Raw genomic sequence first — 24,023 nt, 5'->3', positions numbered from 1 at the left:
TTTCCACTACTTTCCTGAATCGCACTTGATGACCTGGCACTCTCCTATAGGTTGCCATCATTCGCTGCTCTTGTGGAATCGTCAACGAGGACAGTCCATGATATAGACGACCATCATAGCGGTAGTACCAATACATCGCCCGATATGGCGGCCGCCTCTTACGCAACACCGGATTCCATGCCTCCAGTATCATCTTCAGCAACAACATCACGTACTTTATCACCCATACCCTCTGTAGCACCCTCCGTCGTATCCCCGTCGCGTATCCTTACATCCGCAACAGCAGTAGCATCGGCGTCCTCGCCGAAATCCAAAAATAACAGTAATAATAATACCACTAGCCCAGCACGCCCAGTCCGCAAACCACGAACACGACGACCCACAGGCACACTCCCATCATCACTCGACTCGCTAATAGCAGCCACACGAGTAAAAGCATTCGAAGCATTCCCGTCGCCAATTAATCTCGACCATATAACTGCTGACGATATGGCGCTCGCATCGCATCAAGCTACACAAGCTGCCTTGCAGCAGTTTCAACTAGCTCAGGATGAATATGAGGCTAAATCATCCCTCATGCATAAGCAGGAAAAGATAATGGCAGGAGATTATGACGATGAGGTGGACAAGGACACGGGCAAGAAGAAGAGGGGTAGGAAGCCGGGGTCCGAGCATCCTGAAGAGAATAGCGTCAGTCCGAGTAGTGCAAAGAGGGGGAAGGGAAGGAGTGATGCTGATCAGAAGAAGAAGGACTTCCTTGGTAATAATGAAAGGCAGAGACAAGTTTTTATCGACATGTTATGATAGCTGACACTCTCAACTTGTACTAGAGCGCAACCGCCAGGCGGCCTGGAAGTGTAGAAGAAAGAGGAAGGCACAATTGGCTCTTAGTCAAGCAAAGACAGAATTCCTTGAGCTTCATAATGATAATTTGATGCAACAAGTGAATGCTTTGCAACAAGAGGTACGACACCAAAAGCGATACTTTTAAGGGCATCTATGACGCCAAATGGCTTTCACACGGAAAACTTACAACCATCACGGCTTTCTCCAGATTCAAAGTTTGAAGGTTATGATTGCCGGATCTCAAGATTGTAAGTGCTAATCATTAATGATCATGCAGATTCGGTTGTACTAACGGAATTCACTCATAGGTCCAGCTGTGTCTTCATCCTAACCCAGACTTTTAAAAAATAGTAGTTTTCACTTGTAGTTTTCCTTTACCTTAAGATCCAAACAGTAAATCTTTATCTTCTCTCCTTCGGAAAGGCGTCGGCCGTGCGAAGCTACGTCCTATGGAATTCAGCGACAAGATGACCAAAAAATTTATCCAGCGATTTATGATTTGGCTTGCTTTCATTCTCTGTGATAATAAGATGGCTGACTAGCTGACTGGCCTTCTTATGACCTTTGCAATATTTCGATCGGAACGAGCTGAAAACACACATTGGCGATGATCAAATAGCTGTTGTAGCCAGGCAAAGGTGAAAGATTGAGCTATTTATCTTGGCTCTTCAGGCAATCTAGGACACGTGGATGGAGGACCGCTCCGTAACTTGGAATGACGCTCAAACCCGAAGACTTTGTCATAGCGCTGAACAATAACTATGTACCGCCTGTACTGGACCCTGATGATTTCACGCAAGATCACTTTGAGAAATTCGCATCAGGTAACATTCCAATTGCCGTCCCTTCTCAAACCGTTGAGACATCAAGTTTCTGATTCCTCCAATTTCCGTCATCTAGACTCAGGCTTGAACGAAGAGAAGCTGAGACTCCTTAGGAAATGCCACCAAGTGGAGGCGCTACTTCAATATCTGGTGCCGAAGATACTCCAAATGGTGCGTTTGTCTTTAGACAGAAGGCGATACATCATAGTATATTATACTTCAGGTACATCCCGTATCAAGTGTTGGTCACGTCTCGCTGATAAGTAACACAATCCCATCGTCCGCCCCCAATTCGGTCCTACTCCAATTGGATGGATTCCATTTCGAATGCGTATTTTAGTCCTGCTAGTTCTTGGTGAGTTTACTCCTGTCCGTGGCATGTGCTTGACGTTTTGTTTTTGTTTTGTGACTAGGATCTCATCAACAATTTCATCTACATCAGCGCCTTCACGTCTCAGTTATTAGCCAACACTCTTCATTGGTACCACACGGTGCTTGACTCTACAAATTACAATGGCTTGTAGTTCTATACGGCATACAAGCCTGGATCTCTTGCTGGACTTTCATGTGCATGGAGAGATCCGACAACGCAGGAATGTAATCGTCAGTCTGATGGCCAAGATCCGAGGTAAACAGAAACGGGCTTATAACTTGTTGCCGCTTTAATCTCATTACCTGGTTTCCTTTTCAGGTATTTTCCGACATCATGGGTATCTTGAGGACGCTGAGTTGTGATTGAAATCATTCCCAAACTGAAGCAAGTCTTACGAATTTCTATGCTAGTCGCGTTGCACTGTATCGGTTTCGGGTATGTTCAATATTTACTCTCTCGATATATATGACAAGAATGCCATTAATGTGGTGTTTGAAATTTTAGGCGGTTGTCCTCCAGGAACGAGTTGCATGTCATCCTCTGGCCGTACGTACGGAGGCTGCGTTGGCCCGGCTGCTTCTCCATACCCTTCATCAAATCCAGTCGTAGTTGTTTCAGGAGGAGCTGCTGCTTCTCTCCCGGCAGGTGTTAATCCATCTGGCGGTGCATCAAATCCATCGCAAGGCGGATCCGCTTCTGGTCCGACTGGATCAGGTATATACTCAATTTAGAGAGTAAGCAAAGACAGCTTGATTTTTTTACAACTTTTCTGAAAAAGCGGGTGGAAACAGTTCCGTCATCACACCAGTCGATCTGGCACTGCTACAGTTACTGCAACTGCAACAGCTGACCCCAATAGTACAAGAACCAGTAATGGGCCAAACGTACCAGCAATTGCTGGAGGTGTATCGGCTGTTGTTGTGGTTTGCGTCCTTGCAGTGCTCTGGTATTATCGTTGTTTCTGATTCTTTGTTTAATTTTTCATGCATGGATTTACATTAAATGGACGCTCATTTCTCTAGTTTCGCTTGTAGAGCTCGCATCTTTGGTCTCAAACGGGACGACGACGAGGATAACAGTCAAGTCCAGACAGTGGATCCTCGTGCTTTGGCTGTCGCTCAATCGGTATCATGGTGCTGAGACGCTTACAAAATGCCGCATTCAGACTATTTTAACCTGGCCATTCGTTTCCAACTTTAGGCTCCTCTGCCACCAACGTATGACGACACGTTTTCAACCACATCTACGCTGCCAACCCCACCAGAATCGTCACGAGATTACTTTATTGCTCTTTCGTAAGTTCTGCAACTATGTTCAAGCTCCAATGAAAAAGCTGAATGGCAATTCCACTTTTTTTGCTTAGACCAGTCACAGACACGACTATCGCTCAATCCCTTTCGATGAATGTTGGAGACAAGCTGCTAGCAACCAAAGCTCGAAATGATGGGTGGGGAAGGGCCATTAATATGACTCAGGACGCCAGTGTTTCAGGGTTGGTGCCAATACGGTTCTTGATGGCGTTGATTGATGGCAGTGCCGAATGGTGTGGATGCCGATATGGACATGGCCAAATCGCAATACATTAATACACAGCCCATAGATGTAGTGGATGCTGGAACAAGCTCGTGATCTTTTACGGGCCAGTGGTGGGAGGGAGGGATTAATTGTAATATAATATTACATTTTACGACTTTGCTACTTACGAAATACGCTGTCTCTCTTTATTTCTTACGTAAGTTCGAAACTTTTGATCGTTGACGTCTCGTCTGGATCCAACCAGAAAGGCGTCTTGCGTTCCTTTGCTTTTGTTTGTAAGAAGCTCTTGCAGTTTCTGTGTCTCGAAAGTTGTAAAGTTGAAGGGAGAGGAGAGCGGATCATGTTCATATACGCATACATAAAGTAAGTTCATCTTATTGGTCGTCGACTAGATCAGGATTAGCAAGAAAGAGTTGAAATTGAGCCACATTTCGAGCAACTGTGCGATGGATGAGTTTGAAGACTTGCTTGATGGGGTTTACTAGTTTGAAGAGGAGATGCGATGAGTCTTTGTAGTTCTCGTCATGATGTAGAGCTATGCTACCAGTTGCAACGATGTACATGATGTACATGGCCACTCACAATTTCTCAACATTTGTCACATGTAGCTACCTGGTCGAGAAGGAACGAGGAGAGATTATTCAGGTACTAACATATCTCACAGACTGCTCTCAACCCTTCATATCATCTTGATCTTCATCTCACTCCTCATCCTCGCTCGTTCCCAAACAGCTCCTTCTGCGCGGCATGGAGAAGAACGTTGCCTCACAGTATGATTCCTGTGGTCTCGCAATCGACGGTGATGATGATGAATCCACTCTTGTATACAAACAAGTCGGACCAGTCTCTACCAAGGAACTCAAACAGCGAATCATGAACTTGAAAGAATTGGATTTGACTGTTCCGTTTATCTCGCATGTGGCTATATCGCATAAGCGGTGGGCTACACATGGAAAGCCGGGAATTGTCAACACTCACCCTTTGCGAAGTGATGCGAGGAGTGAGTTTGTTATTGCCCATAATGGTGAGTTTTGCGAGTTTTCCTCATGTTTTTTTTGATGACCTGGCACTACACTGGATTTTGGTGGTTCACCAGCAATGAATTAATCTTGGTTCCTGCATACTATGTGTTGATCGCTCAACTTGATTTTGACCAAAACTTTGATTATGCCAGGTATCATAACAAACCACCGAGAACTCAAAGAGTCACTTTCTCGTCGCGGTATATCATTCGACGGAGACACAGACTCGGAAGTCATTGCCAAACTATGTAAATACGTATACGATGCTCACACCCGTACCTCCCAACAAAACCAACTTCAACAAGCCCCAACATTGCCTGATATCATGAAGGCAGTACTACGACAAATTGAAGGATCGTTTGCTTTGGTCGTGAAATCTAAGAAGTTTCCACATGAAATGATTGCTGCGAGACGAGGTTCTCCGCTGATGATTGGCGTAAAATCGTCCAAGTAACCTTGCCGTTTTGACCATCACACCCAATGCAAACAACCTAACTCGGTTCGTTTTCTGATATAGATCAATGAGGGTTGATTTTGTGGAGAGTAGTGAGTTGGGTGATGTTGCTGATGATGAAGAAGGTAAATCTGAGCCAAAACAAAAGATTACATGAGTTGAATGCCTAGCGATGGAAGCTTACACAAAAGGCCTCTTCATAGGTGAAGGATCAGACGATGATGGATTCCTACCACCTGAAACACCACCTAGATTACGTCGAACAGTATCACGATCGTTCCTTTCACAAGATGATTTACCACAAGCTGCTGAATATTTTATCAGTTCTGACGGATCTGCTATTGTGGAACATACGAGACAAGTGTTGACGCTTGAAGATGATGATATTGCGCATTTCACTGAAGGAGGTATGAAGCGATCTTGACATGGTGCATATCACGCTTAGCCAAAAAGAAGGCTTCCTAGGGACTGAGGTATGAGTCTCACCATCAAACCCATTCTCTTAGAACTACACATCCACAGACTCAGACGAGACCAAGAAGATGCACCTATAATCCGCCAAATCCAAACTCTAGAACTCGAACTTGCCCAAATCCAAAAGGGATCCTTTGAACACTACTTTCAGAAAGAAATCCATGAACAGGTTGAAGCCGTTACGAATGTTATGAGAGGACGTGTTGATACACGATCTGGACGACTTGTACTTGGAGGATTGATCAAACATATGGCGAATATTACGAGGAGTAGGAGGATTGTGATGTGTGGGAGTGGGAGTAGTTATCATGCTTGTCTTGCGGTGAGCTTGCAATCGTCTCGGGAATTTGATTTTTTTTGTTTGAGCGGAAGCAAGTCAAAAAAAAGCGTCCTCATCCTCTACATACCTTCCAGACGAAATCACTCTTTTCGGAACTACTCGATATTCCATGCAGTGTTGATCTACCATCCACACTCATTGACGAAAACTTGCCTATATTTCGAGACGATGTAGTGATTCTTGTTTCGCACAGTGGTGAAACTAGAACCACTATTGATGCACTCGCATATTGCAAAGAACGTGGAGCGCTTTGTCTTGGTGTTACGAATACTGTCGGATCTACTATATCTCGAGATACACATTGTGGTCTTCATGTTCATTCTGGGCCAGGTAAAATCATATTTTGAATACCGCAGTGTTTTCTGCAGTCTTTTTGGTGGTTGCGTTTACTTACACTTCCTTTTTTGACTTGACATTTCTAGATGTATCAGTAGCATCAAACAAGGCCTTCACATCTGAAATAGTCGGACTCATTCTTATTGCAGTCTTCCTCTCTGAAGACCGTGGACAATTCCGGGCACGACGTACTGAAATCATTCAAGCATTGGACACATTGCCTAGTAAGATGCAACAGGTGCTAGCATTGGAGGGGCAAATCAAGAGTATCGCGCAGAGGTTGGTGGGTGATGGGATTGAGCATTTGTTGATGGTACGTGTGGTAGCGCAAATTCGGACAAACCTAGTGTTTTTTTGTTTTGAGCTAATTTAGGGTCTTTCTTTTTGGTAATAGGTTGGACGAGGACAGATAGCTACTTGTATGGAAGGAGCTTGGACGGCTAAGAGAGCTGCACGAGTTCATGCTGAAGGTAAGGTTGATTGAATATGACGAATCGCAACTCTCGCATGGGTTAAGCTTTTTTTTTTTTGCTTTTAGCTATCCCGGCAGCAGAGCTACGTTATGGACCAATTGCACTTTTGGGAGCTGGTTCCGATAAGAGTGCAGTGATTGTCGTGATGACGCGTGATCGGGTTTACAGTGTAGGGCATCTGCATAGGACCATTTCATACCTTCGCTTTTGTTCGTTACAAACACTCATTTATTAAATCTCCTCTGCCACATAGTCACTAGAAACAGTATACCGCCACATAACATCCCGCCTCAAACAAGCAGCAGCCTCATCCTCCCACATCCCAACTTCACCACACTCGGTAACATCCATCGAATCAGACAGTCTCCCACCATCATCATCACACCGCCCTATCGTCCTAGTCAACGAAGACGACGACAACACCCTCCTTAACGACTCTCTCCAAATCCGAATCCCATCTACATGTGACGCCCTACAATCCATACTTGATGTTATACCATTACAACTACTTTCATACCATATGTGTGTTGCCAAGGGCTTGAATCCTGACCCACCGGAATTGGGTGTTGTTAGTGTGGGGCAGAGTCCGAATATGAGTAGTGTTGTTGGTGGAATGGTTGGTGGTGAACAGGCAGAAGGGAAGGTTGTGCCGAGAGGGGGTATTGCGGTTGGGAAACCACCGCTGGGGCCTGGGAGGAATAGAGCGAGTGTACATTTTCAAGACGATGATGATGGGAATTGAATTGAATGGATGAGAAAGGACCTCAAATCGACAAAATGTCAAAAATCATAATTTGTCAAAAGGGAACAAGGAATAAGTTGTATGCCTTATTTACTTTATATAAAATGCAACCTCTGAATGACTAGACTCAGGCTCTGAATGACTCTGGACGACCTTCTGATGGAAGGAAGCACAATTCACGTGATTTTCGGGTGCTTGCGAGTTCGCAATGATTGCAGTGGCATTGAGGTCTATTAACTCCTGTCCGTATTACTCAAAGCTAGTACGAACAAGGTTTGTGGATTGATCTGGCAACTGCAGTGTCCAGATAGCCGAGACGTTGCAAGTCCAACTCCTTGATTGCCTCAAATTTCTTTGGCCTCTCATTCTTCCTAAACGTCTCCTTCCCAACAGTTCCCTCCAAATCCAGCGAGATCATAGGCGGCTGCGAACGAAGCACCTACATGAAAGCTCAAATATCAGTTAGTTTCATTCACAGACGCTAAAAAGCCACAATCTCCAATCACAAAAACCGTCATTTACCAAAACCGATAGTAGCCATCGCACCAATCCAGAAATCCCCTCTGGATTTTCTCTGAGTGCATTCCAGATTCCTTTCAGCTTGTGTATGATATATGGATTCCAGTCATTCTCGTTTTTGTTGGTGTTGGAAGTGTCTGGTGTTGATGCGTCATTGGTAATGTACCCATACGCTCGTATTTGAGGAATGGTAGTGGGAGAGTAGGAGCCGTACACTCGTATGTGAAGGATGGTGTTTGTGTCGTAGAAGCATTTGGTACATCATTCTTTTGGTTCCTGGGTGCTTTTGTGTGTGGGGAAGGTGATGAGGCCTTTCGACAGTAGTGAGCTTTGACAAGAGTTCGACTGAAGAAGCAAACACAATGTGAAAAATGAAACAACAAAACCTTGAACCCCATTCCGACGTCAAGATTTTTACAATTTTCGTGTTTTACTTTCAAAGTAAAAAAGTAGACATTCTCATCATCATAATCTCATCCAACAAAGAAATAACATTAACCAGCAACAAGTATTTCCAACCCAACAAAAGCAAAGAAATCTACAAATAAATTGACTGTTCTTTCCAGTTCCTTGTTGGAGTTTTAACGTCTCAAGATTTGGCTCAAATCGTTCACATTCTGACCATCGCGTACTGGTCCCACCCCACCTTTACTGGGACTGTCACGACCAGCAATACCTTAAAGACAGTGAATCAGCGTACGATGCTCCATCCAACCTACGCAATACTTCAGGAACTTTTTGCTTACCTCTACCAGTTCCATCATCATTGAATCGCAACTTGTGAGTACCAGTGTATTGTTTCGTGTCAGTCAATCTACCAAAATTAACAATATCAGAACAAAAATCACGTTTTTGGTAAATCCAATAAGACACTAGGCGACTTACCGATCATAAACAGAACCAACAGATCCAGACTTGGACTTGCTAGCACCCAAAGGACTCATATTGTCCATACTGCCCAAGGCCTTGTTTGATTTAGGTGGATTTGCTGCCAATTCTAAATCACACATATGTAAGCACTATTGTATCATTTAACAGCCAAAAAATCCTCAAGAGGCCAAGAAATCCCCACATACCAAGTTTATCCATACTCTCCGTAACACTCCTCTTATTACCCACCGGACTACCCTTAACTCCTCCACCAGGACTCTTTGTCGGCGTAGTCCCAGTACTACTCTTAGCATTCAACGCACCCTGACTTCCCAACCCTTTATCCTCAAACCGGTTTTTGTGGGTAACAGGGAACGTGGACGTATCCGTCAAACGGTCGACAATCGCCGAGTTTTTGGGTACGGCCGTGTTTGTCAAGTGTGGGGATCCATTGGAGAGGATGTCTGTTACGAGTCTGCTGAAGGCTTGTTCTGCGGGGAGGGTAGCGTATTTCTTTTCGGCGAGGAGGGCGAGAGCGTCTTGGAAGCTTTCCCAGTCTAGTTTGCGGGCGCCTTTTGCTTTTACCTAGTGCGACATGTATTGCGTTTAGTTAAAGCAGAGGATTATTTGTATATTTATGATGTGGTGGGGTTGTATCCGTTTGTTTTCATTCACAATCATGCATTTGTGTTGTTGTTTACCTTGTTGAATGTAATATCAATATCCGCATTAGTTATCTTCTTGCCATCAACTACACCAGTATCCTTTGATAATTTAGCAAACTACCATATCGAGTAAAACATGCAGGTTAATCCATCTTGTTCATCTTCGTTGTTTGCCACCCAAAATGTCTGATTTTAGGAACGTACTTTGGCATTATCCAATTGAGCACCAGTCAAGGACTCCATAGACATTGAATTTGATGACAAGTTTCTTGACGAGCCAAATGCACAGAAACTATCGTAGACTGTTCGTAGTTGTTCAAGGTCTGCCATTATGTGTTCTAAAGAATGATGGTTGATGTAGATGGTGTTAGAGTAGTTTGAGAGTGTAGATCTGGAGGTAAATGCATGATTTAATTGATCTGGGACTTACCTCTTGTATGTTGTTCTTGTATACTTCGTTGTATTTTGGAATCTGGTGTGTTGTGATATTTGGTGAGAATCCAGAGAAACCTCCCAACAACGATACCTGGAACGACACGGTTGAATCGAGATCGAATTGATTTACTCGATTTGAATCTTTGGATCCAAGCTCGTTTTTAATGTTCTGACAAGTGAGATTAAATGGACGCGTCCCGTAACAAACAGTACAAACACAAGCGTGGCTGTCAATGAACAATCGCAACATTACAACATTGAACTCAAACATATTAGTTTTAAACAACTATTTATTAGGAGCTTCTACATATTTAAGACGGGTATGTACAAGCCATCCCAAGACCACATTTTTTCTCTCTCTGGAACAATATTCACATCACACACAAGATAACACCCCAAATTTTAATCTTTCTTTTATATCTTACAGCAAATGCATTCATCCCAATTCTTGTATTGCAAAATGCTGTAGTCCTTCTTCATTGTCAAGCTCGAGCACCCACAATCAATCCAGGTGGCGAGGCTCCAAGTATTGATGGAATATCGTTGCTGCTGTTGTTGTTACCACCATTGGTGCTGGCACTGCTATTGTTGTTTCGACTGTTGGTAGATCTGCTACTATTATTTACCATTGCGGAGAAGGATGTCGCGACTGGGAGGGAACCATATGACCAGGATGGGTAGAGTATAGTAGACGTTCCTCCTGCATTCTTGCCAAAACTATTGCTGTTGCTGTTTCCAAGACTAGTCATGCTCCATTCTACAGCAGATGAGTATGGACTGTTATTGTATATCCCAGTAATGGTGTTTTCATACACATTTGACGATGCTGCTGTTGTTGATGTTGTAGTAGATGACGTGGTTGTTGTTGATGATGATACCGGCGTGGTTGCCTTTGACGGAATGACTTGACTTTGGCTCTTCGTTCGTTGGGGTTTATAATACATTTCCGAGTCAGCAGATGGAGCGAGAATGGAATTATTGGTTATGGGTGGTCGAATTATCGCCACGGTTCGTGAATTCGACATGGATGGTGGGATGCAGGATGCTGATAAGTATAAGGGCGATACAGGTGATGGTGGCGATCGTGATGTTATTGTGGCTGGTGATGACTTGTCATTGTTGGTGCTATTTATTGGCTTGGTGCTGTTTATAATACTGTTTGTATATGTGGCGCCTGGTGTAACGAGAAGAGACGGGACTGAGGGTGAAGATACTGGGTCGAGTGGAGTCATGGGCACGACTGGGATTGCGACTGCCTTCCTTCGTCGATGATGAAGACTCTTTTTCGGAGGTTCAACGAGGGCCATAATGTTCGTCTTGACAGCTTCCACTCCATCCTTGACTTCCCAAGTACCAGTTGACCTACTGGAATGCGAATTCCTTATCCTGCCTCTGTTGGAGACTCGTTTCAACACCATATTGTAGTTTTCTCCATACAAATTGTCCCAATACGACCTTCCATTTGCTTCAAATCTGATGACGAGAGCTAGATTATGTAGAGTTCTATCAGGCCTCGAGTAGACTTCATCCATTGCGTTTGTTGAGCTTTCAGACTCGAATCCCACGTCATCGTCGTCTGATTGTGAGCTCGAGGATGATGATGGAGACCATAGATGAGACAAGTTTGCGCCCGATGATTGTCGTTTGAGTGCTCTGCGTTCCTTTTCTTCTCTGAATTCTCTCCATGCTAATAGTAAGAATGAGTAAGAAGATGGGGGGTTAAGATCGGAGTCATGGCAAAAATAGAGATAAACAGGAACGTGACAGAATGTGAGACAAAAAAATGAGAGTAAAGCTACAACATACCAGCAATAGCGGCTTCTTCTTCATCACCAGGACCACATTCCTCTTCCAAATCCAAACGAAAGGCGAATCTGTCGACACCATGGGTTGGTGAGTCAACATAGGAAGCAGCCATTTCATTCCAGGAGGCCCAGCTATTACTACTATATCTGACTACAATCCATTTCTCAAAAGCCATGTTGCATACGAGGATGGTTCCACATAATATCCGGTTATCATTCACACGTATCGATTCGAGCACAACGGGATGGTCATAGTTGACTGATTGTGGATTTGGCAAGTGAGTAGGAGGGATTTGACCTTGGATTGACCACGAGGCACGACCAAAAGCAGCTCTGACATCGTGTGGATTTGATTCTACATTATAGGAAGAGCAATCTGCTAAACTCGCGACGGGGTCTGTGGCAGTAAACAATTTCACAGATTCGAGGGTACGACCAAACGAGAGAGACCGTGGTTTCCTACTATTGCTACTATTGTCGTCGTTTGTAGTGTCGAGGGCATCCAATCTGAGGCAAGATCGAGGTTTCCTTTCAGATAATAAATTGGGCGAAGATGGCGATCTTGGAAGTAGGGACGCTGTGATGAGATTCTTTGTAGATGAGCTAGTGTCTGGGCTAGCAGATCGTCTGGCATTGCCAGATCTGGGATTAGCCATTAAGTCGAAGTTTGGTTGGTTGTTGTTGTGGGCGAGTTAATTTTTTGCGATTTTTTCTCGTGAATTCTACTGTTTGTTGATATTAGGCGATGGAAGAATGGGATGAGGTGTATGAGGTTGACAAGACTAGATTATAATACTGTAATATTGTTAGCTGCCCGTCCACCTCGTGAAAACTTGTTGCTACAAAGAATGAGTCGATTTTTGCAACGTTTTCCCTTGACCATTCTTTTTTTCGCCCTCACCTTATGGAACGGTCACTGGCCGACGGAACCCAAAATGAAACAGATGCAAAAGATGAACTAGCGATATGCGATTCTCAACGCAGCATGTAGTAAAACCTAACAAGAATGGCTCTTTCCGTCTCGTGGAAGTTTACTATGCTTTCTTCAAAAACCTTGTCCTTCACGTGTGAAAACGAAAGGGGTGTTGAGCCATCTTGTCAAACGAGTGTAATCATAGAGTGGCTGTTCCGTATGGGAAACCATACAAAGTAAATTAAATCCTCCATCAAGGGCGTTGTGGTGGAGAAGAACTAAACTATACCACTCCCTACAAGCAACAACTCGCCAATAAGAACTGTACTTTATCCCCAGATCCAGCATTCTTGCCATAGACTCATCATATCTCAACTGCCACGTCAAAGCCGGAAGCTTCCTAATACAAAACAGGTTCGTCAAAGGTTGTTTGGAATCTCTTCAACCATACTTGTCAGCCATACCAAAGTCAAATCTTGCTTGAATCCTCTGGATCCCTCAACTTGCTTATCCTCACCACCGTTGAATAGCCATCTTCCCCCCGACCCAAAACTCCGTTATGGTTCTCGGCAAGATTAGCCTGCGGAAAGCAACAACCATAGAGAAGCTACCACACGTACATCCAAGCAACGTCGTAGTTCTCGCAAGTCTGCATCTCGACTTGCTGCGTAGCACCTCATAGCCAGTCGAGTTGCAAACTTCTCATGTACCAAGTCTCTCCTTTTCCAATAAACCAAAACTATATCAGAAACAGAACGGCTTGAAAGTTTCTAGAACGACAGACTTATATCGTCATTTGAGGTAATGGTTGACGTTTTGCCTGGCGGCGTCGTGGATGATGTCCGCAGTGAGGTCTGAAGGCTTGTCAATGAGGAGAACACGTAGTTTCTCGACTGATCTGGGCAAAAGAATCAACGAATCAATCATGTAAGTATATGTATGAGATTTGATCCGGTTTGCTCGAATCTTCAAGTTCGCATCAAATTTCACAAAAGCTAGAAACACGGCTCATGAGACTGGGACTATTAATATGAGAGTAGTCACTGAGTCAATCAGGTTTGAAAGAGGGTGCAATTTCAACATCAATCTGCACCCAGACAGATTGGCATTTGAAGTTTTCAGCTCGTTTGACTGGTCTCAGCAATACATCTAAACGAAACCAGATATGGAATTGTTTGAGGGTGCTTTGTTGGTTGGCCATTTAACAAAAAAAAATGCTCACATTCTTGATTCTTGACATACACAATCTCTTGGTGACTCCAATCACCAAGTCTCCGTCATCAATTGGCAAACCAAAAGAATCTTCCAATTGAATCTCACACAGAGATTTGGTATTCGTATACCATATTTTGATGCACCCGTCCATAGATGTAGTAAAGAAGAGTCTCAGGCCAGTTCAATAAGATATCGCCAAGAACGTGCTTGCTGCGATAGTCGTCTCTTCCGTGTTGTAGTGTCAGAGCTACAAAACAAGTGATATTAGCTTGCAGATGATGGTCAAACAGCTTCGATAACACTCACGAGAAATCTTGTCAGGAGCAACATGAAACTTAATCAATGCAAACCCCTGATACCCATAATGCTTAATGCAGTATCAACACACATTTCGCCTTGGAGTCATTCCAGAGGCAATCGGCAACGGTGAGAAATAATGCTGTCCCATGACAGCTTGGAATGCCCATGAATAGATATAGAATGGAAACTGAGCAAAGAGGACATTGTATTCAGTCGTGAAATAGGTTATCGCAATGACTCCAGCTCCATGCACACCAACTCAAGAGCAGGCTTAATGAATTCCTTACTCTATATTGGGAAATTTGTAGCTCAGCAATCAAGTCACTGTTCAGAGTCTTTTGCAACGAACTGATCAAGCAAAAAAGAACACATTAATGCAAGTCACCACTACTAACCAAGTCCAAGCAACCACAATCATAACTATCAAAGCAAAACATTTGTTGGCCTTAATACGACCATCATTGCCCAAGGTAGTCGGACCACCAGTAATGAACGAGAGCGTTTAGGTCTATTCAGGTATGTATTGCGAAGACTAACATGATCTACAATGCCTGACAAAAGGCGAATATGAATCAGATCAACAATGGATTGAGAACAAAGTGGTTTCCTACGCACCTTAACGATTCCTCCATGCAAGAACGATTCAACAATATTGTATGTTCACCTCGAGCTCTGATATACAGAATACTGATACAAGAGTAATGCGCTCTTGTGAAGGCGCTACGAGTGCTCCCCTTGCATCAAAGTTCCTGCGAACTGATCATTTGCAAGTTAAACGACACACTCAACTACTTTACCAAGTGTGTATACCAGAGGGACGAGAGCAGTGAATACATATATTTTATCATGTAGTAGGGTGAAATGGTCAACGTCAGAAAGGATGACGGCCACTTATCTTGATAGTGTGCATCCCTCATGTTGACGTGGTTTGAATGCTGATGGCTGATGTTGATGTTGATGCGGGTGAGGGAATGAACTTGACCAGAGAGAGAGACATGGAGAGAGACATGGCAGATCCGTCACCCATATGATACATGTCAGCCGGTGCTTCCCAAAGAGAGGATATGTAAATGCCTTGAAGATGTAACCATCACGACTATCCAACATTGCGGTTGAGGAATGATTAGTGAAGGACGAAGAGAAACAACGACCAAGTTGAAGGCCTATTACATACCAGGAAATTGAAAACCCATCGTGACTTGGTTGCCTTCTCGTTGGTATCGGAATTGACAGGTCTCGTTTCTCTGTTTACTTCGAAGATGGTGACTACGCATTGTTTACAACTTTGCTGCCTCTTTGATCAGTTCTTCATGATTTTCAGCATATTCTCATAGTTCTTATCACAATAGAAGCCCTGCCCTTTCGAGAAAACCACGTAAATCCCGTACGTTCGTAGCTGGGATCCAATCGTCGAGGAAGGACGCTGGGCTAGGAGCTGAATAATTAAACAAGGCATATAAGCTTGAGAACAGGCAAGTTGTATTCATTCAACGATTCTCCACCTGGTTTGTCAGGGATACACAAGCTCACAAAACTCTCATTTTATACCTTCACTATCGCCACTTTGTCACTAAATATGACTCGTTTGTCATCGAAAAGTGCATCATCAAGCTGCCATGGATCTGGAACGGCTGCATCTGCTGTTACATTGGCAACATTCATCACAGTAAACCAAGCAATCCAGAAGACAACAGACCTAGACGACCGCATATTACCAAACGAGCTACGTCTTATAATATTATCAAAGCTGAGGACGAAGGAGCTCTGTAGAATGGCCCGTTTATCCAAACAAGTGAATGTACCAACGCTTCTCAATATCGATTTATCGTGTCATTCCTTTAAACCATTTGGAAAGCGGATTGGTTTTTGACTCACTCCTCAAATCTCTCCATAGATAACGAAATGGGTGATGAAGCATTTTGCGCCATTCCGGAAGCACTAAAAGGCAACAACGCAATTTGAAATGTTGGATGTATGCAAAACTCAAAATTATGCAACAAACTCAGTACAAATGGAGCATCCGATATCTGCTTGTCTTCGAAATCCACCAAACTAAACTTTTCGCATCTTTCCCTCGTGATAACCCTTGTTGTTCTGCAGACTGTTGTGGTCCTGATTGACCATCATCTGCTCGTTTCCTCAACAACTTTCCAACCGTACAATGTAATGTAGGCATTGACGACCAGCTGTTACTGCTCCTCGTAAGTCCGTTGAATGTTTGTTCCATGCGCCAGTTCTCGGTGTATATTTTAAAAATGAGGTTGAAATGTCATCTAATGGAATGAATCAATCCACAATCATTCCGGATTCTCGACTCCATTTACTGAAGGCCTGTTCTGCATTAGTAGCTTTCACAGCTGCAGAAGTAATATAAACTTGGTCTGAAAAAATGCTCCACTTGGGTAAAAAGTTCAGGGATAAACGTGACGTTCGGTATTGGAAACGGATATCTACAAATATACAACCATCGTTCCAATAAAAACTCCACTTTTAAAAATCTTTCCTGACACAGATGCAAAGACGATTCCGTCTCAAATAGGTTCATTCTTTAAAAGCTTCTTCTTGGTTTGCTCCGGATAGCCTTTAGGGACTTTGTGAATCCAAGTATTAACCATCGTGCTTGTTTGGTGTCGGATCTTGGGAAGTTTTTCGTCTTGTTGAATCCTCAGTTCCTAAGAAATGTCGATTTGATTAGTTCCCATGTCAGAGATTTGAGATATAACTCCTCGTAAAGCCGGCAAGCAAAAAATCGGTGTCAGGAGAAGTATTGTATCTTACATCCAAGTAATCTCGTGGCCTCTGCGTCTTGACACGTTGCGTAGGCAAACCACCAGCATCAGATAACGACAAAATCAGTTCATCACGAGTAGCAATTCCTAATCTGCCAAGACCCAATGCAGCTCCCTTCCTAAAAATCAATTCACATCTGAGATCACAGAAAGGTCCATGGGCACAAGAAACTATGATTCACTCTCATACCTAACAAGCCCGTCCCGGTCTCCAAGGAGCGTCATCAAACACCCCAAAACCTCACGATGCCGATACCCATATCTCCCATACATCATTCCAGCATACGCTCTGACAGTAACATCAGAATCATGCGATGCAACCAACTGCGGTATAACAAGCTCATCAATGGGTCTTGCGAGATCGCCCTTGAATGTCGTGAATATTCCAAAGAGGACAAACATGGCGTCGCATTTCAATGCTGGTGGTGTTCTGGATGATTTGAGGACGGATATGACGAGAGATGTGAGACGTGGGACACTTAGTTTTTCGGTTATCTATAGCAAAAAAAAGTGAGATCATTTTACGGATGTGGTTTATAACACTATATTAACCGCAACACACATACCGAAAGAGGTGGAAAATCAATCCTCGAAGCAACACGATCACAAATCCCAAAATCTACATTCACTTCTGACGAACCATCAACCTTGTTCTTCTTATTCCCAAGGGCATTCACATTTGAGGGTACAGCTGCCGTCTTCAATTCCAAAACACCCTGATTTCGTGATGCGACAACAGCAATATTCATCAACAGGATAGACTGCAATGCAATCCTCTTCTTTGCCAATTCTTCAGCCCGACGTTCATCAGCATCACTGAAAACCAATGAGATCGGTGCGATTCCTAATCCACCGCCTGTACTGCCGATTCGTGCTAGAGGTAACACACTTCCTGGCACAGGGAAGGAAGGGATTGATGGCGAGTGTTCAGTGTTTGAATCGTTGAGTGTTATTTGTGGTGCTTGGACTTGTACTGTGGATGTGCTGCGTGTTGATGGTCGTGATGATACTGATGTTTGGTCAGAGCGTTTGTCCATGACTGACGATTGTTTTTCTTGGATAAAGTTGGATTGAATTAATGATTGACTCTTTTGATTGGCGAGTGAGGATGTTTCGAGTTTTACTGGGAGAGGCGGAGTCGATGGAACCGGCTCGTCTTTCGGTGCTTGTATGGCGGATTTGGAGAGCTGCGGCATAGGTGATGATGGTCTATGCAGAACTGGTGTTGTCGGTCTGACAGCAACTGGCTGTTCCAGAACAACAAGGATACTTGGACGGCGACTAATACTAGGCCTCGCTCTAGCGGTATCAACAACCGGAATCGTAGCCTCGGGCACCAAAACATCTTCCACAGGAGGCAAGTCTTCATCGTCAGACTCATAATCATCCCAATTAATAATCTTGGCCTCCTCATCCTCTACACCATCATCTTGTTCGTTTCTCTTCAGCCGAATATTAGCAATGGTAGCTCTTCGTGCAGTCCACGAAGCCTTAAAATCTTGTTTTACAATCTTATTTGCTTTTGGTGGAGGCAAGCTGTTCGGTTGAGCCACGTCATTCGATTGAGATACGTCTTTTTCTGGCTCGTAAACCTCACCACCGAGAAGACTATTATTGGATGTGGTGTCTTCTATCACACTCTTGTGGATTTGGCTGCCCTGTCTTGATTGACTCATGTTCAGCATATTTATGGATGTAGCATGTAAAAGATCTGTCGTAGATTTCAATACGGGAGCAGTATTAGGCATTTTAAGACCAAGATGCTTCAAGATGGCTTCTCGTTTGGCAGCCACGATTTTAGGATCAACTTTGGGTTTGGCTACTTGTGGCTTTCGAAGTACATCCGGTATTGGCAACTGCGTATTCGATTGTGCTCCTGGCTGTATTGTTTCCGAATCCTTGGAAATATCAGACAATAAGCCTTGCTGTAACTGAAAGTTTCGTTCTGCACGTAACTTGGCTTCAGCCTTCTTCTTCAATTCTTCTTTTTCACGTTCAGCCTTGAAACCATCCTTGAAGAAATCAGCAGCGGCCCATTTCCTTCGATTCGACTCTTCATCTGAGGAATCTTCATTGTCTGAATCAGAGAAGAAAGCGTCATCCCAATACCCATCCTTCTTGTTTTTGGTGCTAGCTGATGATGATGACTTTCTAGCTGATGAAGGTGTCTTCCTCTCTCGTGTTCCATCTTCGTCACCCTCGTTCTCATCTTTATCTGAACCGTCAGGAGACGTGTACTCTTCGTACTGCGTATCATCAATCTCGACTCCATGATAAACTTTGTGTTGATCGTTCGGCCTAACTCGTCCTAATTATAAAATTTGAAATAGGAAATAAGCTTGAGCAAAAACTCCAAACAGCATGATTCTATGATTTGACCTACCTCGTCGTCCCTTATTCTTCCTCGCCCGTTTAACCAAGTCACTATCTTCATGTCGTGATCCCAGCGACGGTGAAGCCAAATGTGCCAAAGCAGCCAAGTTGGCACGGAATTGTAACTTGACTTCCTTTAATCGATTATGTTCTTCTTCGACTGATGTTGGTGGTCTGATTCTATTGGCAGGATTCACAGCATCGCCTTCCAATGCGAGTGTGCGTGTTGGTGAGTCTGGGATTGTGTTCAGATGGTCCGCTGAGCCGAGGACGTCCATGTTCACTTTCTGTACAAGTGAATGTAAGTTAGCAAAAACCGTAGGATCACCGAATGGTCGTTCACTTGCCCTAGCAATAGAACGAGCTACAGCTTCTGTATCTTGCCCCCGTGAAGACTCTTCCTGTTCTACAGACTGCTGTTGTCCTGATTGGCCTTCATGGCGACTGTTGGTCTCGCCTCCATCCTTCCAAAACGATAGCTCAGAGTCAAAGGAAGGTGCCTCTTCAACCGCATCTTCCACTAGATTCATATTCTTCACTCGTTTAAACAAGTCCAGAGGCAGATCTATAAGAAACAGATATTAACCGATGTAATCAACGTTTTTGGCTAATAAGAACAACTCACAATCCTGATTCTTGATATACACAATCTCCTGCGACATTCCAATAACCAAATCTCCCTTGGTATTAGCGAATGCAGCAGCTCCCAGAGAATCTTCCAATTGTATTTCACGTAACAGAGAATTCGTATTCGCATCCCATACTTTGACACATCCGTCCATGGATGTAGTCAAGAAGAGTCCGATACTGGTGAGGTTCGATATCGACATGACCTGTTTGCTGTGATCGTCGTCTTTGCCGTGGCGACGTGTCAGAGCTAGAAAAAAAGAGACGTCATAAGAATTGCTTTATGAACAGGGCAAGTTCTGATATCACTCACGAGATAACTTGTCAGAAGCAACATGAAACGTATGCAGTGCGAAATCCTCCATAACAACACCCATAATGCTCAACGAGGGATCGAAGCACATTTGCCGTGGCGTCATTCCAGATAACGGTATCGATGCCATTGCATGAATAGACGTTGTTTGGGTAGCCGTGCTATAGCCTTGCAATTGCCATAGTTTGATTACACCGTCTAAACGGAAAACAAAGGGTGAAAAACGTTAGGGTGAAAAACGAACCTTTTAACAGCTCTAAACACGATTCTCAAGTGTCACCATACCTTTCCCACAACTCAGCAACCGATTATTAGGCTGTATCCTCAACAATGACGTAACACTAGCAATATGCGCCTGCACTAGGAAATCTCTTGCCCCAGTGACGGGATCAACAGTCACTAATTGTCCATTGTTGAGACCGGCAAAGAGTTTCATGATTTTGGCGCTTTCTGCGCCTATACTTGCGATACATGTACATGTGTCTCTATTTGCTATATGAGATTAAGACATGTGGTAATGAGGAGAAAGGCTTGGAGTTAAGTGATGGAAGTGCAGAAAGTTATTTTGAATACCTTGAGGAGACCAGACATCGATTATCTTGGCTGGATTCGTAGCAACAGACTGTACGTATATAGTTCCTGACTCGAACAAGACCCATATTCGATCTATGATGATGTAAGGGCAAAATTTGAGAAAGTGGTAAACAAACAAAAAATGCTCCGTGATTTGGATAACTGTTACTCACTGTCAACCAAGTCATAAACCACATCACGTACGACCGTATCATTCTGCGGTGGCAATATAGTACATATAGTCGACCCGTTAACTGGTGAAAATATCCGTACAGCACCATCAAGACCAGCAACTAGTAGTCTAGCTGCGGTTGATGGTGTGGCCTCGATTCTCCTCAAATGAGATGCTCGCGCTCTATTGTAAAAAGTTTGGTAACCTTTTTGGCTACATGCTATCTCAAACCAAGCACGCTTACCTCGTAGTCAAAAAATGCTCGTGAATCCTCGTCAAACTCCATACATGTGTTCCACGTCTTGAAACAGAGCTGATACGATCTGCGCCGATGCTTTCTACTTGTTGCCATTGTTCTGTTGTTTCGACGCTACCATGGCAAAAATAACGACACTTGAGTGCTTTTCATGCCACTTAGATCACACTTCATGACTTACAGTCCAATACACCGCCCGTGATCAATATCCCATATCCGCAGCGTTCCATCCTGCGAGCATGTCAGCACCATTGGCATTGGATTTCTGTTTAGCAGGAGCATGGATGTTACAGGTCCAACGTGGTCGCGAAGACTGTATACTAGACGTTTCTGGGCATTCCATATGTTTACTATAGAGTGGAGTTAATGGGGTAGTCAAAAAATGGTAAAAAACATCGGAGAAGTAAAAAAAGTATGGAAAAATTCAAATCAATGCAGAAAATTGTACCTGTTCCATCACGACCACAAGTCACTATAGACTCTAACTTTTCCACAAATTCCAATCCTGTTATCGGGCCTGAATGAGCATTTTGTATGCTATCTATTCTTTTACCACTGGCAAAGTCGTAGACCTATTTAGAAATTGTGAGCTCAACACCTTTTGATACGGGCGTCAGTTTTTTGTTTGCCCTTACCAAAACATTGCATCCACAAGCAGCATACAGCCATGCATGTCTCTGTCTATATCGTGTTCTCAATATCCAATCATCTACAGCCAGGTCTTTGACTTGTAGCCTTGTTTCTTGGAATGCGTGGTAGACTCGGCCTCTATCAAAACATAAAGTCTCAGGTCTGCTTCTTTGTAACGTGGTGTGTTAAAAACTCACTGTTCCATGACCGTTTTAAATGTCCATGACTAGATACAGAATGGGGGTGAGCGACAAAAAAAGGTATCATACAACCGCCCAATGAGCTTACCGCAATCCCTCCAGCTCCTGAAACTACAAGTTCACCAGCAGGCTCAATGAATTCCATGCTCAATACAGGGAATGTCGTTGGAGCGACAAACTTTTCGTTCAGGTCGCTGTCCAGAATCTGGTTGACAAAGAGTGTGATGTCAGGAGAAACAAACACATGGGTGCAACGCAAGTGTACACTCACTCTGAGTTCAAGATTGTTTGTAGCAACTACCACAACAGCAGGCTTCCAACACGTAACACACGTCCACGCAACAAACCCACCCATTGGATTCTTCTTGACGACACTACTACCATCCTTGCCCGATTTTTTATCAGCAGCACCAGGTCTGACCCTTTCTTCAGACCGCGACAACGTACTCGTCTTCTTATCACCTTGCCAAACATGTACCGACTTGGAATCAGCCATCAGAAAAACTTCGTTACGTGTCATGGACGTGGCGCTGGGTATATGTAGTCCTACTGTTATGCCTTCACGTAAATTCGTCAGAGTCTTGAGTGTCTGGAAGCCATGCGGCACTAATAATGGTCCCGTTTTGGCTAGAGCGACTTCTGATTTCGTCATGTTGGCGGTACTTGTGCTATAACTATGATCGTCGTCGTCATGGTCGTGATTGCTGTTGGCATCGCTGTCCGAATCCGAGTCGTTTGAGCCACGTCTACGTGATTTATGACCTCGTAAGACGGGCAACTTGTTGTCAGGGCGTCTCATGTCGGTGGTGCTGGAGAAATTCACGTTTGCACCAGATTTGCTGAGAGATTTGGAAGCAAGATCGAATTCGCTAAGAGCGTGTCCTCCATCGAGCAACCTTGAAACATCGAGTGAATCGAGCGACATTTTGATAATATTCCTTGTCGTAGCCCTTGCTTTGAAGAAAGCTTGTTTAGAGTTGATGAGCGCAACTTGGCCAGTTTTTTACTGCGCGAGATTGGTTCTAAGTAGGAGAGAGAGTGAGGCTATGAGTACGTGTAAACGTATGAAAATAATAAAAGATGAACAAGTGTTCAACGTTCTGCTTTCAAAAACCGTCCAAATGTTTTCATTGTCCAAATCTCAAGAAGTAGCTGACTCTATAGGGAGAAAGAGCACAGCGAGACCTGCGGATGAGCTTCGATGCTAGCAATGCTGCGTCCCAGCCACATGACCTGGTGTTTCTAGTAGCAAATGGCCTGCAATTCACGGCTCACAGGTATTTGTTGGAATCTAGTAACGGAACTTTGATGCAGCTGCATCTTCATGCGAATTAAACATGTTAAGCACATTATACTAACCTAACCTGTACATACACTCTATTCAAATCATCTCCTAGTCGAGTTCTGGCAGAAAAGTCGCCATACTTTTCCAGATTGCTTCAGCATCAACAGGATGGCAACAACAATAGTCCCAACATACATTCGTACGCTCCAATCCCACCAGTAGCACCAGATCAGCCTGCCCATATAAATCTACCTCTGTATATATCTGGAGACTCGGTAGAAACACTATTGACTTATATCTATACAAACCGATATTCACCACCAAACCCATCTGAAACTCCCTCTCCAGTCAGACTCGCCCAGAAAAAGGAATTAATGTACTCAGTCACTATACCGCCAGCACTCCGCACGCCTCCCAAAATACTCGTCGAACTATATACCCTCGCTACAGCATACGAGCTGGCCGAACTCACAAGCCTCGTCGCAAAGGATCTAGTAAAGAGACTAGACTCGTCCACCGTATGGGAATTCATAGACTGTTGCAACAACTTTGGGTCGGATGCGGATCAAATCAAAATGATGGCAGAAACGTATGTCAGGAAACACTCATTGACGCCGCCCGGTGCTTTAACTCCTGATCGGGGTGCTGGGAGTGATCGTGATA

The 24,023-nt window shown here is 43.9% G+C and overlaps 3 protein-coding genes across 3 annotated transcripts; 1 reads left to right on the top strand and 2 right to left on the bottom strand.

Moving 5' to 3' along the window:
• Positions 1–4,326: 4,326 nt before the first annotated feature.
• Positions 4,327–7,420, top strand: GFA1 (glutamine---fructose-6-phosphate transaminase (isomerizing); the record flags this gene model as incomplete). The annotated part of the gene is made up of 10 exons (XM_031169853.1): positions 4,327–4,603; positions 4,754–5,051; positions 5,119–5,180; positions 5,259–5,462; positions 5,562–5,851; positions 5,944–6,199; positions 6,292–6,518; positions 6,600–6,675; positions 6,744–6,847; positions 6,932–7,420. 10 exons carry the CDS (start codon positions 4,327–4,329, stop codon positions 7,418–7,420), a joined length of 2,283 nt encoding a protein of 760 aa, XP_031024159.1.
• A 1,100-nt stretch (positions 7,421–8,520) lies between these two features.
• On the bottom strand, positions 8,521–9,804 carry SmJEL517_g03924 (uncharacterized protein; the record flags this gene model as incomplete). Its single annotated transcript, XM_031169852.1, has 6 exons — positions 8,521–8,615; positions 8,686–8,753; positions 8,825–8,936; positions 9,016–9,394; positions 9,511–9,591; positions 9,679–9,804. The coding sequence occupies 6 exons, from the start codon at positions 9,802–9,804 to the stop codon at positions 8,521–8,523; spliced, it is 861 nt and encodes a 286-aa protein (XP_031024160.1).
• A 6,869-nt stretch (positions 9,805–16,673) lies between these two features.
• Positions 16,674–23,000, bottom strand: SmJEL517_g03923 (uncharacterized protein; the record flags this gene model as incomplete). Its single annotated transcript, XM_031169851.1, has 18 exons — positions 16,674–16,814; positions 16,921–17,050; positions 17,122–17,426; positions 17,498–19,239; positions 19,315–19,591; positions 19,673–19,869; positions 19,930–20,181; positions 20,245–20,442; positions 20,530–20,736; positions 20,818–20,910; positions 20,991–21,172; positions 21,234–21,359; positions 21,427–21,595; positions 21,694–21,817; positions 21,881–22,013; positions 22,073–22,101; positions 22,164–22,280; positions 22,347–23,000. 18 exons carry the CDS (start codon positions 22,998–23,000, stop codon positions 16,674–16,676), a joined length of 5,076 nt encoding a protein of 1,691 aa, XP_031024157.1.
• Positions 23,001–24,023: the final 1,023 nt, after the last annotated feature.

Source organism: Synchytrium microbalum (assembly GCF_006535985.1).
Source record: "Synchytrium microbalum strain JEL517 chromosome Unknown SmJEL517_scf0023, whole genome shotgun sequence".
NCBI classification, from domain to species: domain Eukaryota; kingdom Fungi; phylum Chytridiomycota; class Chytridiomycetes; order Synchytriales; family Synchytriaceae; genus Synchytrium; species Synchytrium microbalum.
This window is presented reverse-complemented; position numbering and strand designations above follow the sequence as displayed.